We start from the raw sequence: 24,079 nt of genomic DNA, 5'->3' as shown, positions 1-24,079 counted from the left end.
TTTCTTTCCCTTTTTTTTAACAACCTAAATTTATTTTCTCACAGTTCTGGATTTTTAAAAAAAAATTTTTATTTGTTCGAATTTGTTGTACATGACAGTAGAATGCATTTGTACATTTTGATAAATCATACATAAATGGAGTATAATCTCTCATTTTTCTGATTACACATATTGTAAGATCACATCAGTCCTACTTTTCTTTGCAATATACTGAACTCAGTTCCTTCTCCTTTCTGTTTTGCTGCAAATCCACCTGATTTCAGAAAACACACAGTCTGTGACCTTTAATAGTATACATTTCACAGTAAGATCCCCCTTGAAAAGTTCTGCATTCATCGGGCCATCTCTGTGACTCACTAGTGGGTGTCTAACTCAGCATTGAAATCTTCAGTTGTCTGCAGATGTAAAGTTGGGTTCTCCAATGCAGCTTTCATGAGTAAGAGGAAGGTATTTTGAATTCCATTTGCATGATTCCTTAGCTTAGCTCTGTTAATTCCAGAGGTGCTGGGGAAGGAGGTTACTGTTCCTGACACCCACTCCTACTGTTACTATGTTGTGTGAAGGATCCTGGAAGGCTTCCTGGGGGAAGTGACATTTAATGTGAGACACGAAAAATAAGAAGTAATTATCTCAGCAAAGAGGAGAGAAAAGAATATTTCAGACAGTGAGAATAGCCTCTGTAAATGCTGGGAGGTGAGAGAGAATGGGTGGAAGGCTCAAGGAACTGAAAGAAGTTCAGTTTAGAGGGAGCATAAAAATAGGAGGCTGGAGCGGGGGGTGGACTGGAGATCCTGAGAAGCAAGCCTGGAAAAGGCAGGTGGGGCCTGGTTGGATTATTTATTTAAATATATATCTTGAATTCTTCCTTGAACCCAAGGAGAACACCTCTGCTTTCTTACAGGTTTTCCCAGTGAACTGGAGAAAGCATAGCACATCGAAACATTTTGCTACTTAGCTACATTTATAAAAACAACCATTGCTCTCTACAGCCTCTGTGAGGTGTTGGTAAGGTTAACCATGGTGTCAGGTCTCCCTGAGTAGATTTTGAGTATGTTTCCCTTTTTGTTGTTGAGGTGAGACACCTTCTTCTGAGAACACACACCTCCTCTGGCTATTTTAATTTTGAAATAGAAAGGAGAGAGAATTACTAGGAGTCCCTCACCGCGCTTCTCCGGAGCATATCCCCAGGGCTAAGGGTTTCCTGCAGGGCCTCTCTCAGCAGCACTGATGTGGGACTTGGTATCCTCCTTAAGGTTTCTGCTTCGGTCACCCTCAGCTCTTTTGCCCTATGAAGTGGCCGAAATGTCCAACTGCATTTCCTGTATGAGATTCTAAGGGAGAAATTCAAGTTTAAAACAAAGTCTGGTTATTATTTTTGAATGTGTTATTGTAAATCTCACCTCTTATAGCTCACATGTTATATATTTAGTATCGTTTCATGGACTTCTAAGGGAAAACTTTCATTTATAATACAGCACTGTGATTTACAGTTAGCTGGAAATACATGCAGCAAATCCTGAAATGTTACCGATTCCATTTTTTACTGTTTTCTGGTTAATCTGTTTTCTTTCAAGTCCAATTTTTATTTTTCCATTTATTTGGCCAACGGTTCAAATGATTTAAGATGATATCCAGTATTGTGCCTTCTAGGAAGTGTGAAATATTTCAAAGAAATGTGTTGAGAAATCCATTACCGGTCACAAAACCAGCCTTTGTACTCCTGAGGGTTGTCGAAGTTAAATCTAAATGAAAAGGTAATGATGGCGGATACAGTAGGGTAAGAAAATATGTTCTCAAAATATAATCATGCATAAATATAATTCATGTTGGGAAATTTTCATTAAGTTCTTTAGGACATTCTCAACATTAGTAACCAGCACAGAATTTGAGAAACCAAGATAGTAGGAATGAGAGAATTTTAGTTGATAGATTAGATTTAGATGAATTCACAGTCACTGTGCCAAGTACATTCACTTGGGAACCTACATCAGTAATCTCTTCATTTTTCAATGTACTCTGAAGTCACTTTGGTATGAAAGGGGCTGTAGGAATCCAACTCAGACTTAAGAATTACCAGTGTACAAATTTTGTCCTCTCAGCCACGAGAATTGTTACCTTTTTTCTCAGACGGATGACATAATTCTGTTTCCATTACTAGAGATATTTTAAGCTTGCTTTCATTGTCACCAGAATCAATGAAGAGTTTCATCATGTTTTATCTCTTTATTTTTAAAACTTGCCTTTTACACTAAGACCATGACTAAGAATAGAACTTTTCACAGGCACTGTTCAGTTGCCTGTCTCCAAGAAAGACGAAAAAATTGGGTAGTAGGAACATTTAATTTTAAACTGATAGAAGAGAAAAAAAAATACTGGTAAGGAGACATAGTTTTAACTTATTGTTTCTTAATTAGAGTGTAAAGCCTTACTTGGTAATTAAGTAGAGGAAACCAGACTGTATAAAGACTTCAAAGACATGTCTAGAATAGTTTCAGAGTACCCTGTTGTCTGGAAGCCAAAAATCAGACTCTAATGAAGGAATTGACATTAAAATTGTTCTGTTTCCATGAGGTTCATTTTCATTTGACAAACCTATAAAGGTCAAAGGAGAAAATTGTGTTTGTCTAATAGACACAACTAGTTGACAGAGAAGAAAAAATAATGAGTAGATCATCCCTCAACAGTACAGCATTTATGGATAAACCAACTTGATGAATTCATAGAAAAATGCTTAGAACAGTGTGAAAATATGCAGTATATCACAAAGAGAAGTGGAAATGTAGATATGGGCTTAAATGTGTGCAGTACTAAAATTCCTATGTAGTAAATGTGAACTACTGCCAAAATACAATCAATGTAAAGGTGACAAAAAATGATCTTAAATCCAAAACTTGATAAATAAATTATTTTGGCCCTAAGAATAGCAGATGGTTTGTGATACAGGCTGATGTTGACGTAAGTGGTTTTGGTCACCTCTATCTGTTGTATTTTTGAATAGAACATTGCATGGCTTCTAAGAAGCAAAGAAGGATTAGCAGCAGATTTTTATCCCAGTGGACTTTATGCATTTCTTTGTACTGGCTGAAGTCCTTACTCTCTGCTTAGAGACAGTAAAATGGTTGAGATGGACTTGAAAGTTTCCTTCTAGTCTTCTGATTCACTAAATGGGCCATTAAAGCCCAAGTTAGAACTCTTCCTTGTAGTCTAAAATTTGTATTTTATCTCACAAAGATCATTAAAAGTGAGACCCTGTCTCTAAATAAAATACAAAATAGGGCTGGGGATGTGACTCAGTGGCTGTTAAATTTGGATTTTGACTTTATGTTAGATCCATTATCAATCTAGTAATCACTTATTTCTAGATTTTTCTTAGTATCAGATCAAAGGAACTTGAAATGGGGAAGCATAAAGAGATAGAGGAAAGAAACAGGAAATGGTTCTTGGTAAACAGAAGTAGTACAAAACCACATCAGGATTTATAATGCTATTGGGGAAATGGTTATGAATTCCCTTGGACCTGATATTTTCCATTTATATGAATCCTAAAGAGATCTGAATGGTATGGACCTACTTAGCTTAAGCTGCAATTTAAAACCTGATAATTTAACTTAGTCCCAGGTGTGAATTACACGAAGTCAAATATATTGTACTAACTTGCCTACTCCCTTCAAATCCCATATAAGAAACATAATATGGGTGTTCAAAGGTGGGGAGAATAATTCGATTGCCAAAAGAGGTGGTGTTTAGGTAGGCTGTCGAGTGTAATTTTGTAAACGTGTTTTAGGGATGGCTAGAAGGATCTGGTAGTTGTGTATTTTTTTTTCCCCTACAAATTCTGGACATAAGAATATATCTTGATGCTCTGAGAATCATCTAAATACCATCATTTACTCTTCTAAAACATGTGACATGGCCTTTGGAAGGTGTGTCTAATACGTGGATGGTGTATTTGAGTCCTAAATTGTCTTTGAGAATTTTTACCTGCTATGTTTGGAACCTCCCCACCACCACTCTCAATTTCCAGAATTCCTCTGGAATTTCAAACTGTTTCTTAATGGCTCTTACGAGAGGTCCGTGACTAATGACATCTTTAGGAGGAAGAGCTGGAATTTTGGTGGGGGGAAACCAGATCCCTAAAAAAGTTGAAATTTTTTTTCTCTTGCCCAGTTGTAAGTGAATTTATTGGAAATATCCTAAACTTGCTAGCTATTTATTTCATTACACATTATAGTATTTAAGAACCAAATTTAATCAAATGACTGAAAACTCCCTTAGCATATACATATGGATTAGTTTCAGGAAAGATGGGCATATTGGATCTAGAAGTCAGAAAATCCTTTGCCATCTTTTCAGCAGTCAGCTTGAGTTTATTCCACTATAAATAACTCAGCATGTGAAATTCACTATGAATATGTACCTTTGTACCCCAGAGCAGAATGGCTCAAGCGTTAGTTCTGGCATTTTCAGTCTCAGGATCTCCAGAGCCTTGAACAATACCTTGCCCAGAGTCGTTGCTCAATAAATGCTTGTAGTCTGAATGGATGGATAGATGGATGGATGAATGGGTGGAGAGATGGATGGATAACTAGTTCTTGAGCATAACACAGTAAGCATCTGAATGAATGCATACATGCATGCATGGATTAATGACTACTGAATCCATTAGCAGCTGGATTTGTGTTTTGAATACTTCTTGAAGTAGTGGTAACAGGCTCGGGCTGATCCTTGCACCCACCTTCCACCCCACTCATCTGTAATTCTTTTTAGTCATCTTCCTCAGTGCGCTGTTTGTTACTATGGAAACATCGGTGGTCCCCAGGAAGGGTAGCGGATTAAAGGATAAGAGAAATTGATAGTGCTTAAGAAATATTTTCTATTCTTGAAAGCCTCTTACCATTTATCGCATGGTAAAGTAAATACATAGCTGTGCTGTAGGAAGAGACTCATTGTGCTAGATTGTCTTTTGACCCAATTAAAGCTTAAATGTGTCAGATGAGCTGCCAGCAGATCTCCTGAGGGTGTGGGAGGGGCCTGGGCTGGTGAAAGCCGAGCTGGTGTTGTGGAGAAGGGGGCTGTGTGAGCTGGGCTTCAGAGTTTCCCACTGAGCCTCAGGGTGCCTTACTCAGCTGCCACTGTACAGCTGGCTCTGTGTCCCACCAGACAAAGTTCCTGCCTTGAGTTAGGAAAACACTGCTCAGAAATTCTGTTAAGCTTTGTCAACTGAAGTTGCCCTAGATGACAGATTAAAATTTGGGTGGCTGGATGGATATTGGGAGATGATTTAGATATTGAGATCAGAGTTGTTTATTTTAGATGACTGGGAAACTCTGCTGGTGTTTCAGATTAACTAAAAGAAAGTCACTCTGATGAGTTCCTAGTTGAATAACAAAAGCTGAAAAAGAAGTCTGTAGGTTTAGTGGCAGACTTTGCCTAGCAAATGAAATTTAGTTTGCATTACCTACAATAAGGGAAAGAAAGGGAATCGTCTAAGACACTAAACCATCGGAAGTAAGAAGCTAATAACTATTTCTACTAGTCAGCCACTGCTTGTGGGATTTCTTACTTCTTATTTTTGTATGGAATGAAAACATGCCTGTCAGACACAGAGACGATTGGTGTGTAGGTGGTGGTGAGTCAGGTTGTGGCGTTCTGCACAATGACTAAGAATGTTGGCAGAGGTCTTAGAGGCTGGAAACCTTCCAGGTTTGTTCTCTGTGTGTATACATCCCTTTGGGGTTTAAAGCTCTCTGTTGTTTTCCATTTCTGGCCTCCCTGGCTGGTTAGGAGCAAGTAATAATTCACTGAATACACCTTTATTTAAACTGACAAAAGACTTATCTAACTTTCAGATTTCTAACTACCACCATGGAAATACAGTACTGATCTCAGGGTCATTGCAGTTAAACTTTAAGAGCTGTGTTGGCAATTCGTGATTCCAGGATGTGATGGTGGTTTGCTTTGACGGGGCTGCATGTTTGTAAGTTTAGTGAGTTATCACAGCCAAACAGTACATTTTCTCCATACATTTATAAAAGTGTAATATTTCAATTTTAATTTTGCTGCCAAAGTGTCACCCTCCAGCCCTCCATCTGCCTTGTCTGGCCTTTTCCACTCAATGTTGTATTTGTCCCCATGACTGCTGACTTGTGTTCTGGTCGCTGTCCTCACCGTGACTTGACCTATTTCTGGTACTGTGGAGTGGCAAGGGAGGGTTCATTTTGGAGCGGACACTGCTAATGTTGGTGTATTCCTGAGGGAAACCAGAGAGGTGCAGCCTGCTGGGCCTGTGGGAAACTCCGGACTGGGGTTAGGCTAGGTGGCTTGGGCCTGTTGGCTGCGACAAATACCAGAAGTATCTAATTTGAAGGAGAAAAGTCAGACTTGTCTGAGTAATAATAGGGTTGGAAATTCTGCAAGCTCTTGACATTGAGTCAGATGGACGGTTAGCTTGTCAAAGACCATTAAAAAGCAAAACAATACAAAACAAAAAGATGAAACCCAAGACACAGGCATACACAAAACAGTGAGTGGATAAGTAGGGTAATCCCTTGGGACTGTGCGCTTCTCCTGCGTGTCTTAACTCCATTGTGCCCCAGATCATTCATTGTCCTCCTCGCCTCTGTCTGTCTGTGTATGTGTATGTATGTAAAGGGTTAGCTTCACTCATCAGAAATAGAAATCCTGAATGGCTTAGAGATTTCTTGCTACCCAGAAACTTACCTGCCAGCCCACTGCAATTTATTGATTTCATTGATTTTTCAAAGAATAAATGCTTTAAATATTGCTTTGGAGGTTTTACACATAACGTCATATTTCAGTTAGCTAAAATCTCCAAAAAGAGTTCACTGTTACAAAGTGTTAATCTTTCTACTCATTCAAGACCCTTATTGTATATTATTTCAAAATTCTTTCCCTCCCTTTATCTACCAAATCAATCCGTTTCCTTAGATTGATTTGTGCTGTGCCAATTGTTTTCTGATTTATATAGGTTTCTCTACAGAGCTGCCTGCTTACTCCAGAGTGGAGGACGGGTGGCATTTGTATGTGCAGAAGCTTTCCGCAGTGGGGCTTAATAATGTGCTTTGTTAGGGGCGAGACCTAGACTGTAGTTCCCACAGCTGGGCTTCCCTCAGAGGTCCCTTCTTCTTATAATAGTAATAATGTCTTTTCTCCAAGATATTTTAGCTGTATAAAGTACACATTTTATAAATATATAAAAGTATAATTAATATCTTCTCCAAGAGGAGCCTGTGCATGGTTTCTCCTCTCATCACTTGCTAAATCATGTCCTTTAATTGACTTTCAAAATCAAGCCAGAAAGAGTAGTATGGCAAAGAAGAAGGATCCCGTAACCAGTGCTCCCCCGTGTGCTTCCTGGGCCTTAACTGATGACACTTGTTGATTTTGGTGGAAAGCTTGGTTGTTGACACATGGAGAAGCCAGTGGTGCCTCCTTCTTCATACCCTTCTTTCCAGTTTCTCCTCTAAGCTGACTCCTTGGTTTATCTACATTTTCAACCAGCATTAGATTTCCTTATTATGAATAGAAGAATCTATTTTCTCTGCCAGGTCTGCCTAGGAATTGTTTGTTTTCCTGGGACACCTTCAGATTTGGGGGGGAGAGAGAGAGAGAGAGAGAGAGAGAGAGAGAAAGATTGAGAGATATTGAATATGAAAGAAGAAAAATTGCTGGGAATGGAACCCAGTGCCTGGTGCATGCCAGGTAAGCACTCTAACCCTGAGCCACGCCCCAGCCTTGACTTGGTTTTTAACAGCTTTATTAAAGTATACTTTATGTGTCACAGAGTTCACTTATTATAAATGGAAGTTTGAGTGTAATAAGTTTTCACATTAGTGCCACTGTCACCACTAGAGCATTTCCAGACCCACCTGCCCCATGTCCATTTGACCATCTCTTCTGCCTTCTGGCCTCAGGCAAACACTTCATCTTTCTGCCTCTGTACTGTTTAATTCACATGCAGAGGTACTGTTTGAGATACAGTGATCCTAATTGCTTTGTTTCCCATAATTGCTTCTTTGAATATTTTAATTATCAGAATGAAAAATCTCCTGTAACATCACTTTGAAGTAATTTTACAGATTAAATAAACAAATCTGTCAGAGTGATTCTGAAATTAGTTTGTATCCCATTGTTTTTCCTTCCTCCATCACCTGTGTTCTGTTTCTCTCTGTACCCAGCAACAAGAGCAAGTAACAGGAAAGGACCAAAGGCAGAAGCAGCCCAACTTTTTATAACTAGAGAAGCACTGTATGTCATCCAGGAGTAGGATGTATGGGATGGATGACAGAGTCAAGTATGGAAGCCAAAAGTAAAACTATATACAGCTTCCAGAAGAAACCATGGGATGTATTTTTTGGTCCATAAGTTACAAAAATTTAAGACTTGAAATAACCATAAGTTATAAGGGAAAAATCTCAACAGATTAGATGTCATCAAAAATATAAATATAAACACCTGGTGATCAAAATATACCCCTAACAAAATGAAAAGGCAAGCCAGGCTAGGAGAAGTGTTCTCAGGACCTGTGTCTGACAAAGTTGATATTTCCATAATCTGTAAAGAGCTCCTTTTTGTCAATAAAAATATGATAGACAATTTAATAAAAAATGGACAAAAGATCTGAATAGCTACTTCACAAAAAGAACACATAGAAATAGCTGATAAGCATGTGGAAAGTTATATTCAGTATCAGTTGTCCTCAGGAAAATGCAAAATAAAACTTCATTGAGGTTACACTTCACATAAACTGGTATTGCTAAAATTAAAAAGACATAACAACAAATGTTGGTGAGAACGAGGGGTAACTGGAAATGCCATATATTTTGCTGATGGGAATGCAAAATGGTACCATCAGTTTCTAAAGTGTTAAGCGCTAAACCACTTCAGTGTATGCTTTTGCCAAATTCAAAAATGGCGTACTTAAGATCTGTACATTTCACTATAAGTACATTTTGCTGGAGAAAAAAAAAAAAAAGAGAGAAAGAAATAAAGAATAGGTGTTAATCTTTAAAATGCACTGTATCACTGTATCTTACAGCATCCCTCCCCATTCTCCCTCCTTGCCAGTTTTCCTACTTTCCCCACTTTCCTCCTATCTTACTGGTTTTTGTTTTGTTGTTGGTGTTTTTTGTTTGTTTGTTTTTGTTTTTGCATCCCTGCTGTGTCAGATGTTGTTTTAGGGACTGAAATTAGTGTAGAGATGAATAGAACAAATGGAGTTCCTGTCCCACTGGAACAAGTCTATAATGGGAGTCAGACCTGCCAGAAACATAACTGTAGCCATGTGGTAAATACCATAAAGCACAGAGTTACTACCATGTTCCAGGAATGGCGGCATGGGCTACCTGGAGGGAATAGTGATACTCTGGAAAAGCTTGGATGAGTAGGAGTGCTCCTAAGACCCATTGGGAAGGGACCTCTGGGGAAAGTTGACAGCATGTGCCAAGTTTCACAGGTTGGCGACTTGGGATCCCAAGTACTAGAGGGCGCTGCCCTTACAGGAGGTGAGGGGTGGGGCACAGAAGCCGAGGCCCAGTCATGAAGGCCCTTACTTGCTATGGAATTTGGAATTTATCCTGAAAAGAAAGGAACCTTTAAAGCTTTGTGTCATCTTGACTTCCTAACTAGAGGATATATTCCTTGAAGGCAGGGTGTGGTGTTCATTTTTGTGTTCTTTATAATGCCTGGCCCTGGTCCTGGAATGGGCAGGACAGCCAGGAAGTGTTAATGGATCTCTTAAGGCTGTGATAGTCTCTGAGAGTCTTACATGCTTGATTCAGCCATGTGATTAAAAGAGAATGAGTCACAGCAGAGATGTTTTGGAATGGAGGGGCGAGAGTCTTATTACATCCCGGACATTGTGCATAGGCACTCCCTAGATTACATTATTGCCTAATTTGATCTGTCATTCTGCTTGCTCAGAATTCACCAGTGACTTTTGATTATTGCTCTGAAGATAAAGAACAAAGTTCAGAGTGGCTTTCACAGCCTCCATTCACTGCCTCCAGGGCTTTTTACCTGCCTTATTCCTGTTCATCTCTAAGCTATCACTTCACCACTCTGGGACACTGTCCTATCTTTCCCACAACAAGCAGGCTCTCAAAAACTTAGTGTGTGCCCATCCCATGATAGTGTGATTATGTGATTTCCCTTCTGTCCTCATGAGAAGATGATGGCTTTTTGTCTGTCCCGGGTCTATATAAAAATGCCTGGCATTCAGTTAGGTACTCAACAAACAAATAACAATGGCAATAAAATTTTGGTTGCAGGAATGAATCATTGAGAAAACTGACAGGAATATATTATTGTTTTGTCTTCAGATGAAGAAATTGAAGTTCAGAGGTTAAAGCACTTGTCCAAGGTTGAGTAAACAATAAGAGCAAGGTCTAGAACCCACAGGCGTCTGCCAACAAAACCGCCTTTTGCTCACAGACACAAAGCACATGGAGACTTTTTATGTCTTGCATGAGTGCTGTGATCCTGCCTGCCTGCTGTTTGGTTGACGGATTGAATGGTGTGGTGATTAAGAACACGGGCTCCGTAGTTCTGTGACCAGGCAGCCTGGACTCCTATACTTCTTCCACCGTCTGCTGGCTTTGGTGCCTTGTACAAACTGCGTAAATCTGTGAAAAATGGGATCATTTTACCCACTTTAGGATTGATATGAGGGCCAAAATATATTAATCCACATGAAACACTATTGTTAAACAAATAGAAACTACTCAAAAATTGTTAGCTATTATATATTATTGGTATTATCAGTATGCATTATTATCATTATTCCCCCCCCCCTTTTTTTTGGTGGTGGTGATGCTGGGGATCAAAACAAGGGCTTTACACATGCTAGGCAAGCACTCTACCACCAAGCCATACCTCCAGCCCTGTATTCCTTACAACTTCCTTACTGTAACCCAAAATTACATCCAGAGACTCTACCAATCTAATTTTTTTTCACTTTTTTGAAAATTTTCTTTTTACCTGAAGCCATCTGCCCTTAACTTATTTTTTTGTCTGTGTTCGATTTAAAATTGGTAATTTCTGCATCACAGCAGAAGTTGTCTACCTCTAACAGCAATGTCAAGTACTATTAATGTGCTTTGCTGTGAATTTCTAGGCTTTAGGGTTTACACTTTTCTTCATGTCTGCTCAGTTAGCAAAAACTGCTATAGTGTAGTAAAGGATGCACTGTTAATTGTGCTGTCCTGGTCTCACAAATCAAATATCTTTTCCCCAAACTAAGCAATATATAACTGAGCTGTCTGATTAACTGACCTGATTGTTGGGAAGTGATTTGTTACTCTTATTTCCCCCATTCTTCAATAGATAAGACCAGGTGTGACTTGTAGGAAATTTAAAAAGGAAGAACAGAAAGAAAATAATTACTTCACATCTATAACAGTTGCATGCCAAAATTCTTACATTTTAAACATGTTCCCTCATCATGGAATTTTCTGTAAAAACCCTTCATTCCTTTCCTGGTTATTCATTGTTGAAATTCTTAATAGCTAGTTTCTTGTGGTTTGGATGTAATTGTGTGGATGTAATTGTGTAGATGTGTGTGTGTGTGTGTGTGTGCGTGTGGGGTACTGACTTAACTGTTTACCTTGCTCTTAAAAGAAAATAGAAACTCATTTGTGTTCACATGACAAGAGAAACTACAGTACAGTTTCCACCCTGTGCCAGGCATTACGACATGTTTAGTTGACGTTCCCGATCCTGGTAAGAGAAATAATATGCCCATCCTGAAGAGGAGGAAACAGATTTTATAAGACTAAAAACCTCCCTGGGGAAGTTGGCATGCCTTAGCTCTGGAGGTGTTAGGTGTTAATGAGATCTGGTGTAAGGGGATAACTAGAAACAAGCCTTACAAAGTAAGTTGGGTTATAAATGGAAGACCTCAAGAGTCAGGCTGAGGAATGGGTAATTAGCTTTTCAGGTACTGTGGAAGTAATGAAGTTTTTTTGAACTAGGAACTTGGAAGAGCACAGGTGCTCTGTAGACAGGGCAGTGACCCTGAAGTATGGTTTCCAGATCCAGCTGCATCACAAGCACCTGGAAACTGAATAGAACTGGGTGTGCATGCACCTCCTCCCACCTGTTCAATCCTAAGCACTCGCTTGTTAGTGGCTTAAGAAGCCCACCTGGTGATAACGACATGCGCTCAAGTTTGAGAACTATTACTTTAAGAGAATTCTCGCAGTGCTGAGTAAGGATTGGAAAGGCCAGGAGGAGCAGTGAGAGGCTGTGCCAGAAGCCAAGCGAGAGGTTATTAGGACACAAGTAAGTTCGGGTGATTTCACTGGGAAAGAAACAGAAGGAAATCATAAGATTTTTCAAGGAAGACGTAATAGGACTTGATGACTAAATGGTGGTAGGAGTATATGATACGAAGCCAATATTCTGTGTCTGCATGTCCACACCACACTGTGGCAGAGCTGCAGACAAACACAAAAGCCTCTTAGGGTGGGAACTTGTTCATATTCCTCAGGGATTGAGACCTTACTGTGCCTTAATTTATAGCTTTTATGTCTTACCCACACCCACCGATTTACTATGCTTGACTAGATAACTTTCCCTATTGGAATGAAAATGTACCAGCTGCTCAACATTGACTGTGAATTAAGTTCTTAGGAAATGCTGAGAACTTTTCTCTATGCTATTTATATTCGTTGTCCTATTGTATTCCTTTAGTTAATGAATGTTGGCAAATTGCCTTTCTTTAATATCCAGTGTAAGCCACGCATTACTGTGGTTAATGTTTCTGAACTCTGATATGAGGGGCTAAGAGTCTAGACCCTGCAGTTAGACAGCTTAAAACCCAGCACCATCATTTAGCAGGTATGTAATCTTAAGCAAGTGACTTACTCAATCTTCAGCCTTAATTTCACCCAGCTCCTTTACAATGTGGGTGTGTAATAGTGAGTGGACCTCTTAGGGCCATCGTGAGAACTAAGTGAGAAAATGCTGCAAGTGAAATACTTAGGGAGTGTTCACTGATGACAACGTCGCACTCTTCCCTAAAACGTCACTGGCTCATCTTGTTCATAAACTCTCTACTCCAGCACTTTAAGACTTTCTACAAACTGGTCACATTCCATCTCTCAAACCTAGTATCTGATGGTTTGTTTGTTTGTTTTTGGTACTAGGGATTGAACCCAGCGGTGCCTAACTGCTAAGCCACATTTCCCAGCCCACTTTTTATATTTTATTTAGAGACAAGGTCTCCCTGAGTTGCTTAGGCCTCACTAGGTTGCTGAGGCTACCTCTGAACTCACAGTCCTCTTGCTTCAGCCTCCCCAGTCGCTGGAATTACAGGCGTGCACCACCCATGCCTAGCTTATCTGATGGTCCTTTGCATAACCCAGTGCTTCAACTAAACTGGCCATGGTGTCTCTAAAGTACCAAGTCTGTCACAACAGCCTGGTCTTTTTTATTGTTGCTTTGTTAGTCAGTATTTTGTCACTGTAACAAAAATACCTAAGATTATTAATATAAAAAAAAAATTATTTTGGCCCACAGGTTTTGAGGCTGCAGTTCATGATCTTTTGGCTCCATTGGTTTGGGCCTGGGACAAGACAGTACATCAAGGCAAGAGTCTGTGGCTGAGCAAAATCACTCACCTCATGGCCAGGAAACAAAAGAGAAAAAGAGGAAGAGACTGGGATCCCACCATCCCCCTTGGGGGGACAGTCCCAGTGACCTAAGAGCCTCCCACTAGGTGCTCTCAAAGGTTCCATCACCTCCCCAAGAGCTCCACACTGGGGACCAATCCTTTAGACAAGGACCTTTGGGGGAGATTTCACATTCGAACCAGAGCAGCTGCTCCCCCACATCATGTCCAGGTCCTCCAGGACCCAGCCAGTCAGTGTTTGTAAAGTCAACCCCCACAAACCCTGATTTAATACAATTAATCCTAAACTCCCTTGCTTGATGGCCTCACTGCTCAGTGGACCCTGCAGAGCCATTGGCAGTAGCTCAGGATGACGTCAAAGTGGGGCCCTCTTCTCTTCAGTACTTCTGAGGCTGTGCTGTGTTCACCCTGTTGTGTCCCATGCCTGGCCGTGGGCCAGCACATGCTGTCCTAAAGGTAGTGACACACACCTTGACACAGCTTTGATCTTTTCCAGGTTCATTTAAATATGTGTTGGTGTTTTTTTTTTTTTCTCTCCCCAATGACACTGATAGTGTTCCCTATAGGAATCACATTTAATCTATGACACGCTAATTATTTTCTTTCTTCTTAGGATGAACTTGACCTCACAGACAAACACAGGGAAGCCATGTTTGCACTTCCAGCTGAGAAAAAGTGGCAAATATACTGTAGCAAGAAAAAGGTAAGATATTCATCGTGATTATCATTCTTGATTCCCTTTGCTCTCCCATTTGGCCACCGGGCAACTCAGTCCTTTGTAATGTGAATGCGTGGTTAACATGTCGTGTTGTGGCCTTGGTGCTCTATGTGGCCAAGTGCCAACTCCTTGCATGTTGTTCTTGTCAACACTGCATTGCGCTCCCTGGCACCTGTAAATGTTATTCGTAATTGTGTGTGACTGAGACACCAAATAACACTGGTTTACACGAGACGGAAGTGTACCCCTGCTCTTTACACAACGAGACGAGTGTTATGGGTCAGGATGAGTGTTATGGGTCCACAGCGCTCTGTGACCACCTTCTAGTAACTTTACATTTTGCCATCTCTAAGGTGCAGCCTGATGTGGCTCCCCAGCCATTTCACAATCCAAACTAAGAATATAGAAAAGGGAGCGAGAGAGCACAAATTCCCCCATGCCACTTTTAGAAACACGTTTCGGGAGTTATACACCTTCCCCCACTCACATCCCACTGTTAGGAGCATAGCTATATCTTGCTGCAAAAAACAAAGTCTTATTCTGAGCATTGACTTCCCACTTAAAAGCTGAGGCTTCTGTTACCTCCTCAGGTGATGGGAGAATGGACCTGGGTGCAGTGAAAATACTCTTCTTCCCTAGCCCTCGGAGCATGAGGCACACGCTGAATCTCCTGAAATAAAGTTCCTCTGCCACCTCTCTAACCCTGTGGCAGTTTCTTAGACTGTCCCCATGCCCATTTTTTGGGAGTGATTCAAAAGTGTTTATGGTCACCTTTTGCTACCTTTCCCTTTGTTCCAACAGAGTCTTGAATCAAGATGGGTAAGTGGGAAGGGCAGAGCTAGCACCTAAGAGAAAGGCAGTGGACACTCAGATCATTCAGTCTTGACCTAGGAAAGAGTATCAAATGATTACAGTCCAAAATCTTTCCAAGATGATGGAGTCAGCCAAGGAAACCCTCTGTTAGGTGACTAGCATGCAGTTTGGACCTCCACTTGCCCACATGGCTGCCTCTGAGCACCTTAACCCCCTTTGCTCCCTTGAGTCACGGATGTGCCGCCCTCCCAGGAGCGGCTTCCAGTACTCAGTAAAGGGTTTCTTTGGCACTGAGCTTGTACACTTGTCTCTCTTGAGACCCTGCCTCCAGTTGTGAGGCACCTTGTCTTACTCATCAACTCCAGTGTCTGGTCCTTTGAAATGAATTCATGAAAACTGGACCACTGAATTGTCAGCAGTGTTATGCTGAGTACTGTAAAAAGGAAAGCGTGTTTAATTTCCTCCCTGAGCAGTTGTAATTGGTAAAACTATGCATCAGATTTGGTTTTGATGACCTTTGCAGGATGTACCCAGCTGTACCTTCTCCTCAGTGTGATTGCTGAGCTGCTGTCACATCAGCCCAAATCAAAGTCCTCAGGGTCCTGATTCAGTAGTAACCAGTAAGACATCTTCGTCAATCAGTGCATCATTGTCCTCTCCTCTTCTGCTCTCTTTAGACTTGTAGCCAACTAGAAAACTTCTCTTTTGTTGAATGGATCATCTCACACACACACACACACACACACAATTTTGTAATATATTTTATATGTACATATGTATTATACATATATACATATGCGTCACATATATTATCCATATATAATATATATTATGTGTACATATGTATAATAAGTATATATATAAAATGCATATACATTACACTGGGAAGAAAGGAGGTTTTGTTTTTGAGATGGGGGTCCACTAAGTTACTCAGGCTGGCCTTGAACTTGTGAATCTTCCTGCCTCAACTTCCTGAGTAGCTGGGTTTCAGACATGTATCACCATGCCCTACTTGGGAAGGAATTTTAAAATGAAAATAAATTGATTCATCCCTTACACTGAAAGTATTGTGTGGTCTTTGGGAGCAAGGGTCCTTTTTACTCTGCCATCATAAAGGCCTGTCATTAGGACAGAGAAAGAAAAATCCTCCCATGTCTCTGTACACAGAGGACTTTTTTTTGTTTTGGTTCATCTAGTGCATATTTTTTTTCTCAAGATTAGGAAATAATACAAAGTATCGACTGAGAATATGCATTGGCTGAAAGGAAAGGGCAAGAAAATGGGAGCAGCTTACTGAGGTGAAAGTTTTCTTCTTTCCCAGATTTTATTACACCCTTGACAGCAATTGAAAGTTAATCATGGAAACTGCTGCTCCTTACATTAGTGAAGGCAAGCCCTGGAGGATAGTAATGACCTCAGGCTCACAGCTGCTGCTCATTTTTCAATTTCCGGGTCTATCAGAGTCCCTTGCAAGCTTCATCTGAAGTGTGCATGATGGGGTTGTCTGTTGGTAGGAGGATGGATATGGATGTGGCCTCTGGCCTCAGAATCCTATTTCTGACAAATGGGCCCTTCTTGCCTACACCTGTCTGGATTGCATGGATCTTAGGGGATGATGCCCTGTGCTAGCTTCATTCCACCACCTTAGGTTCCTTGTGTGACTTGGTGATGCCATGGCTGAGTGGGATGCCGTTATAACTCCTTAGGGAATCCTGTGGTCTTATAGATCTGTCTCACTTTAAAATGAATGATAGCATGACTGGACTAAAGATTCTCATGGATAGAACTCCTCACACTGTTCAAACAATGCTATGCCTGTTGTCCCAAACTGAACTTCTTAGGCACTGTGATAAATAAATACATAATGAATACGAGGACACAAGTATTTCACCAGGAAGAGTATATGATGTTTCCTTCTTCAGATAATAGTTGTCCAGAGGGACAGGTTGTCCATTCTCAGAATGGAGCACCATAGTGTCCATTCTCGATAGTAAGAACAGATTATTTTCCTTGGAACATCTCTTGTGTAACTTTTTCAGATCAGGCCTATTACCACCAAGCCAAACTGCATTCATTTGTCAGGCGGAGGGAAGCTACACCCATGGCTTCTCTGGATTTTCTATCTTTCGAGATTAGAACCCAGGACATTACAGACATTCTCCCACAGAGTGAAGCTGTAGAGCAAGAACCACTGAAGCCAACAGAAACAAACCACAGGAGGTGGTGGAAAGCAGGTTCTCTGTGTGAATGAACAGAAGTCCTGGAAGCAGACAAGACTGGGACCTGAGCACAGGGCCAGCCTTCTGTCAGCTGATGGCTTCTTTTCCATCAGTGACTAGAGTCCCAGCAGTGGCTATCTGCTTATCAGCTCTCTGTTCATTTATGAAACTTCTCTATCTAAGTCTCTGGTTGGAAACTAATTTCCAGAGCCAAAATGAAAGCAGCAAAATATTTCTGGAGCTAAAATGATTGGAAAGAAATTAACTGGAATTTTGCCTAATTGAGTAATCTGGGAGAGAGTCAGAGATGGATATTATGGCCTTGTTGAAAGTCCAAACAAATCTCCAACAGTTACTGAACTGGTTGGTTAGTCCTGGTTTGTCATAGACAGCAATCCATTGTCAAATTTTTAAACTTTCATGAAAGGTCTGAAAAGGTCCTGTAGGTGGGATGGGGGTGTATTTTCAAATAGGAAATGTTTGTGGTTCTTATCTTTAAAGGTAATTCCCTTTTTAGTTCCAATCACAACATACTCTTTTGTTTAAATGAGGTTTTTCCCAGTCTCCAGCCAGAAACTGCATCTGTTAACAATCTTTTGGATTTTAAACTGAAGCTTTTTAAACAATGAGCCATCTGACCACGAAAGGCATCTGGCTATGCTTTATTTGCTTATTGTTAACATGATTTTTAAATCCTGGGAAAAGTAAGGAGTAGGTCTTCAGAGAGGTGAAAATAAACTGGTGTATACACTGTATTGTGCTGACAGAAATTTTATCAGCACAAGAAGAAATCTTCTTTCATTGCCGTTCTTCCCAGGATCAAGTGTACTAGTGTGTCATTTAACCAGTTCCTAAAAGTATCCAGAAAATGCTTTTAACCCTTCTCAGGCCTCAGAGTTTGCAAAGGAAGTAAATTGGGATACGGACACCTAGCTTAACCACATCAGATTTTGAGGCCAAGATCAGGACTTGGAGACTTTGCCTAATTTTCCTCCATTATTTCTGGTCACTAAAGCTAAGTCTTAAGTAAACAGTATTAGCTTCTCCATACTACATTTCTGTGTTTCGAGGGCCACTTTGGGAAAGGTGAATTTCCACTCTTTTGCTGAGTGTGATTCTAGCTTAATTAAACTATTCAACATTCTTGCCTATCCTGGCTGCCATTCAGCCGTGGGTTTTCTGCAAACTGCTGAAATGGTGCTAGGTACATTTTGAAGACATTTAGGGAAAATGGCTTCGGTTGTGTATCCTAATTGGATAATACTCCTCCCCTTAGAAACAAGTTTTCCTTTCACAACAGACACAACAAACTGAAAACTGTCTTGAGTGTGGGCAAGCAGGATGCAGTTCTTTCAGTTCCTCAAGAGTTGGGGTCACCTGTTTGGAATATCGGGAGCAAGTTTTTGATCAAAACATGACTTAAAGGAACGTAGACAAAAGTAGTGGAAATAAAGAAAAAAGAAACCATCATTTTTCTACATGACAGTAAAATCAGCTGGAAAACAAGGTGAGATGAGCCTTTAGTCCTCTAGTTGTTCTTAGTCCCTAATAAGAAACTGCCATGGGTGGACTAGGAAGAGAAGCAATGATGTTGCCTTTTTTTTTTTTTTTCCCTTCAGTGCTATGGATCAAACTCAGAGGTTTTGCAACTAGACAAGCACTCTACCACTGAGCTACACCCCCAGCCCTATTTCTAGATTTCTTTAGAAGTACCTAGTTTTAGCTTCTGCCACTGAAGTTTCAACCTATGAATGGGTTCCAATTGGCTTTTGAGTGATAAAGGCTTAAAGAAAGTTGCAGAAGCAGTCATGATTAGAAATGAAATTTGCTGTTGGGCACAGTGGCTCATGCCTATAATCCCAGTGACTCAGGCTGAGACAGGAGGATCAAAAGTTTAAAACCAGCCTCAACAAATTGGCAAGGCCCTAAGCAATTTATTGAGACCCTGTCTCAAAATTAAAAAAAAAAAAACAAAAAACAAAACAAAACAAAAAAAAACTTAAAAAGGACTGGAGATATAGCACAGTGGGAAGGTACCCTTGGGTCCAATCCTTAGTGCCAAAAATAAAAAGAAGAAATGAACTTTGACCATCCTTCCCCCTTGGCCTCTCTAAAGAATGCATGAGGGACACTCAGTGGCCACTGACCATGAGCATCTCTAGACTCTATAGGCTCTGAAACTTCCTGTCTCATCTACATATTCACTGGCATCAGGAGATGAGGCTTTGTTATATAATCCTTGACTGGAACAGTGAGAAATAACAAACTTTGGGCATCTAGTGTTTCACACAGTGAAACTGTGCAGTTGGTGAAGGGCAGCGTGGGGTGTGATTTACTAGTCCTGTAGAGTCTCTTCTCTAGGGTAGTTCTTGGCTAGATTTTTGAGGATGATTAAAAAGTCAACTTTTCTGTAATGGATGGTTTTGGTAGGAGACGCACATGAACCAGATGAGTGTCTTGTCATAAGTTCCACAATGGGTGAAGCAGACAGGCTTCGGGGCACAGAGGAAAGGGCACCAACCTCTGGGGATGTGGCTGGGGCCCTTGTTCTTCACTATTTTGACCACCTGTGGGTTACACCAGGGGAAGTGCTGATGTCGTCATGCTTTCATTCCATCATCTAGAAACTGGCTTCTTAACATCTGAGCTAAGTTCACAGGACTGTACCCTTGCCCTCCTAGTTTGCCCCTAGTTCTCTGTCCCTTTTGCCATTGCTTAACCAGTCACATTTAGACTGTTGACCTTTTCTGCTTGTTACTGAACACAATTTGCAGTGCTTGTTAGGAAATATCTAAGAGGCTGACCTCTTCAAACATAAAGGCCCTGTGGAGAAAGACTAAAATAATTGAGGTTTGTTTAGCCTGGACAGGAAAAAGTCGGGTGGATACTTGAAACCAGGGTAATATTCTCCTGGTATGTCCCAGTGAAGCTTTATCTGCCAAAATGTTACCAATTCCACTTGGTAAAGAGGAGCTGCCTCAAACCCTCCCAATGAAAACTGCTCTACCAACCTGTCCCTTACCACAAGGGCCCACTGGTCTTCCTCCATGACTCAGAGACTGGAGGGCTAGCTCCTGTCCCCACACTGCACTATGGTTCTGTCTCATTGATTTCCATGATTTGCTGCTGGGTTAGTATTCCAAATATTGATCTAAGTATAAGATACTGATTGACACCTGCAGATGGTGATCAAAACCATTTGGTAATGGCTATACAGACCTTCAAACATTCCCATTCTAGGAAGTGATCAGAGATACAGACAGAATTATGTGTGTGAATATTCTTTGTAATGTTCTCTCTAAAAGCCAGTGATTGTAAACACCTTAAAGGAAGATGGTTATATTGTAATACACATCCACAACGGTGTCTTACAGCTAGTGAAAAGTCGTTTTCCAAAGGAACTTTAACGACATGGGAAACTGCTCAGTATGTAATGTTGAGGTTTAAAAGAAAGATTAGTATGTATGTATGTAATTAGTATGGTCACAAGTTTGCAAAAACATATATACAGAGCTAGATGGACAGACAGAAATACAGCTATTAGGTGGGATTGTAGGTGATTTACTTTGACTTATTTTTTCTTTTATACAAATATTTTTCAATTTTTCTACTATGTATTAGTCTCCCTCTTACTTTGAAATATCTTTGTTCTGATTATAAAGATAAAATTGCTTTGTTTAAAAAAATACACTCAATGTATTTTGTATCAGTCAGGTTTTGGTCAGAGAAGCAGGACTACTAGTAGATTCTCAGTATGTCTGCCTGCCTGATGGCTGTCTGTACCTCTGATTTGTTATAGAGAAGTGCTGTTAAGTAATGATAGAGACTGGTAATGGTCTTTGCATCGAGTTGTGGAGCCCAAGTCCACAGAGCAGACAGTTGGGAAGGGAAGGTAGTTGTGGAATGTGTCTGTCCTGTTGCCTTTGACTCTGATAAGGGCATCTAGAGCCCTTAGTCACAGAGTGTAACACATACCCTGACCCAGAAGAAGCCAAGAACTTCAAAATGGGCTGCTCCACTGCCACCCCCAGCTCTCACAGGAGAGTTTCTCCCAGGGTTCACCCTACCAGAAACCTATGAGAAAGGACACAGTTCAGCTAATTTGAACACTACAATGCCATCATGTATTTCTAGTAACACTGGAGGAAAACAAACGTTATTTAAAATGGAAACAACATGTGTGTTGTCAAAACCCTTGCCATTGTTTGCTTTGTCTAGCACAGAGACCCTACCTTCCCTCCACCTCGGTTCTTTACTTTTCCCTGAAAGATTTAAAACAAAGATGATCAAACACACACAACTTATAATGTATATAATAAATTTATTCATTAAAAGAAAAATGACTCACTAGGAAAGCAAAATTAAGTTTGACTACAGAGCCCCAATAAAAGACTAAGGGACTCCAAAATTTAAGAAAATCATCAGTGTAATTTAGACAAATGCAAAACCTTAAAACTCAGCAATCACGATATTTATCTCAGACAAATTTGAATTAAAATAGAAAAGAACATGTGAATCTTTAAAGATGATTATAGGAGTAAACTGCAGTGCATTTAAAATTGTATTAATGGAACATAGATAAGAGAGAGAGAGACACATGTAACATTTGAAGTTCATAATGCTACTGATAGGAACATAATATAGTGTTAGAAATCTACTACCCAACTCAGTCCTTTGTGTATCAGTCATTAAGAATAAATAAGAAAAGAAAAAATATAATCACTACAATTATAATCACTATAATTTTGTTAGCATATTAATCTTATTTACAAAACAATAATGAGATGCACTTTCTGCATATTTTCAAAAACTCTTCCCAATAAATTTCTGTTCACATATAAAATAAAAACAAAAACAAAAACCCAAAGATGAAGCCATAAGCTACACAGAGTTTTGCATTACCAATTCTGTGACTTTGAAAACATGATGACCTTGACCTGATGAGATTCCTCCCTCTTCTGCTCACGTACCTGCCAAAGGTCTGGTTCTGGTTGCCCGTGTACACCTGAGTGGTATACTCTAGGAGCTGGTGACTCATTTTCTTGTTATGGAAGCCAATACTGTCAAAATGAAAATGACATTTTAGATATGAAGTATAAAATACCGTTCATTCAAGAATTCTCTGCCCCTGATGGTGCTTAACCAAAGTAATGGTTCCAAAATGAAGGTTGATTAGGTCTTAAATATTTGCCTCCTCCTCCTGTATTCCTTCTGTTTAATCAAACCAGTTCTGGGTATTATTATTATTTTTTCCATCCTTACCAATTCTGTCATTCCAGCTCTCCAGACTCCCTTCCCTTGCTTGTAGAAGATCCCAGTTTGCAATTTCATAAGTGTTGCTTCTCCATAAGAGAATGCAAAAGCAGTCAGTGAATATGTCCTTAGGTTAAACCAAAATATATTTCATTTTTCCTGCTGGGAGAAGTGAATAAGTCTTAAATATTGTTTATAACTTTTGGAGAGTTCTTCTGGAGTATTACATTCTGGTTCTGTAGAGTCCTCTGTTAGAATGGATTATCTCCCAAAGTCTTTCAGTCCAGAGAACTGCATGCAAGTTTTCTAAATTTGCTTGCCCCTCATAGTTGTTTTAAACTGTGGTACAATGTCTGTGCAACACTAGTTTGCACAGACCTTATGCTACAGTTACATGTTATAAACAAAAGGCAAATATTAGTTTTGGGAGATACTTTTCATATTTGAAGACCACCCCAGGGTCAACTCAAGAAGCAGGATACATACTATTTGCTGGTTATACAATGTCTCTGATTTCTCTTTCCTCCTAGGGAAAGTGAGATCAGTTTCACAGAGTTGTGAAGAATTTGTGAGAGAATAGACTTAGTAGTTGTTAGAGAGCTTGGAGCCTGGTGATGTTAGCTCTTGTCACTGTCAGACAGTGATGGCAGCTGTGTTCCTCATGGTAGTGTGGACCTCTTGTCCACCCATATGCTGAACCATCTGGATGTGATGATGTCTGATTTCCTCAGAAAAGTTGTGAGAACTTCAAAAGCACCTTTCCCTTAGTTGAACCACAGTACATTTCAGAGGCAGAGATGGTAATTTAGGAGAATATATTGTAAATAAGGAAGCAGACCAATAAAGTCCTTCCTGTTAGCTCCAGAAATTGGTAAAATGAAGACCTGTTTGTAGCAAAATATCTATGGCAATGGTGAGCAACCTATAGTTCCTTAGCTTCTGGGTGGAGTCCTGGACCTGATTTCAGAAGCACCCTTAATTTATGTATGGGAATACTGAGGCCCAGAGAAAGTCAAACCTCACTGCTTCTCAGCCATGTGCCATGGTGTCTTAATGCTCACTGACCTGGTTTAGCCCATGGAGACACACACTTGATTGGGTTTGCCTGACAAACCATCATTGGTACCCACTGAAGTCAAGTCTGGAAAGTGGGCACGGGTGTAGGTCAAACTGCCTTTAAAAAAAAAAAAAAATTCCCCACACTGTCTGCTGCCTAGAAAAGTGAAATGGTCGATGAATATCTTTGGCTTTGAAATAAGAAGATTAAAGGATATTTTTTAAATGAGAACATTATCATTGTTATTGTTTGCAGCAGGGGGAAGAAAAATCCCTTTATAGAGCACAACACCGAGAGGTCCCACGAAGCAAGTGTCTCCCCCAAGGGAGTGACTTCCTGGGTCCAAATGCCCTGTCCCACCACAAAAT

The 24,079-nt window shown here is 40.2% G+C and overlaps 1 protein-coding gene across 4 annotated transcripts in view; it reads left to right on the top strand.

Annotated features, from left to right (window-relative positions):
- The window catches only part of DAAM1 (dishevelled associated activator of morphogenesis 1), a 162,576-nt gene that overhangs the window by 69,937 nt on the left and 68,560 nt on the right, over positions 1-24,079 (top strand). For all 4 annotated transcript variants that reach the window (XM_079125805.1, XM_079125802.1, XM_079125803.1 and 1 more), the window contains one exon: positions 14,265-14,354. In XM_079125805.1, coding sequence (XP_078981931.1) covers positions 14,265-14,354 — 90 coding nt within the window. The remainder of the gene's footprint in view (positions 1-14,264; positions 14,355-24,079) is intronic.

Source organism: Sciurus vulgaris, assembly GCF_902686455.1.
Source record: "Sciurus vulgaris genome assembly, chromosome: 2".
Lineage (NCBI taxonomy): Eukaryota > Metazoa > Chordata > Mammalia > Rodentia > Sciuridae > Sciurus > Sciurus vulgaris.
Note: the sequence above shows the minus strand (reverse complement) of the source record. Positions and strands in the feature narration are given on the sequence as shown.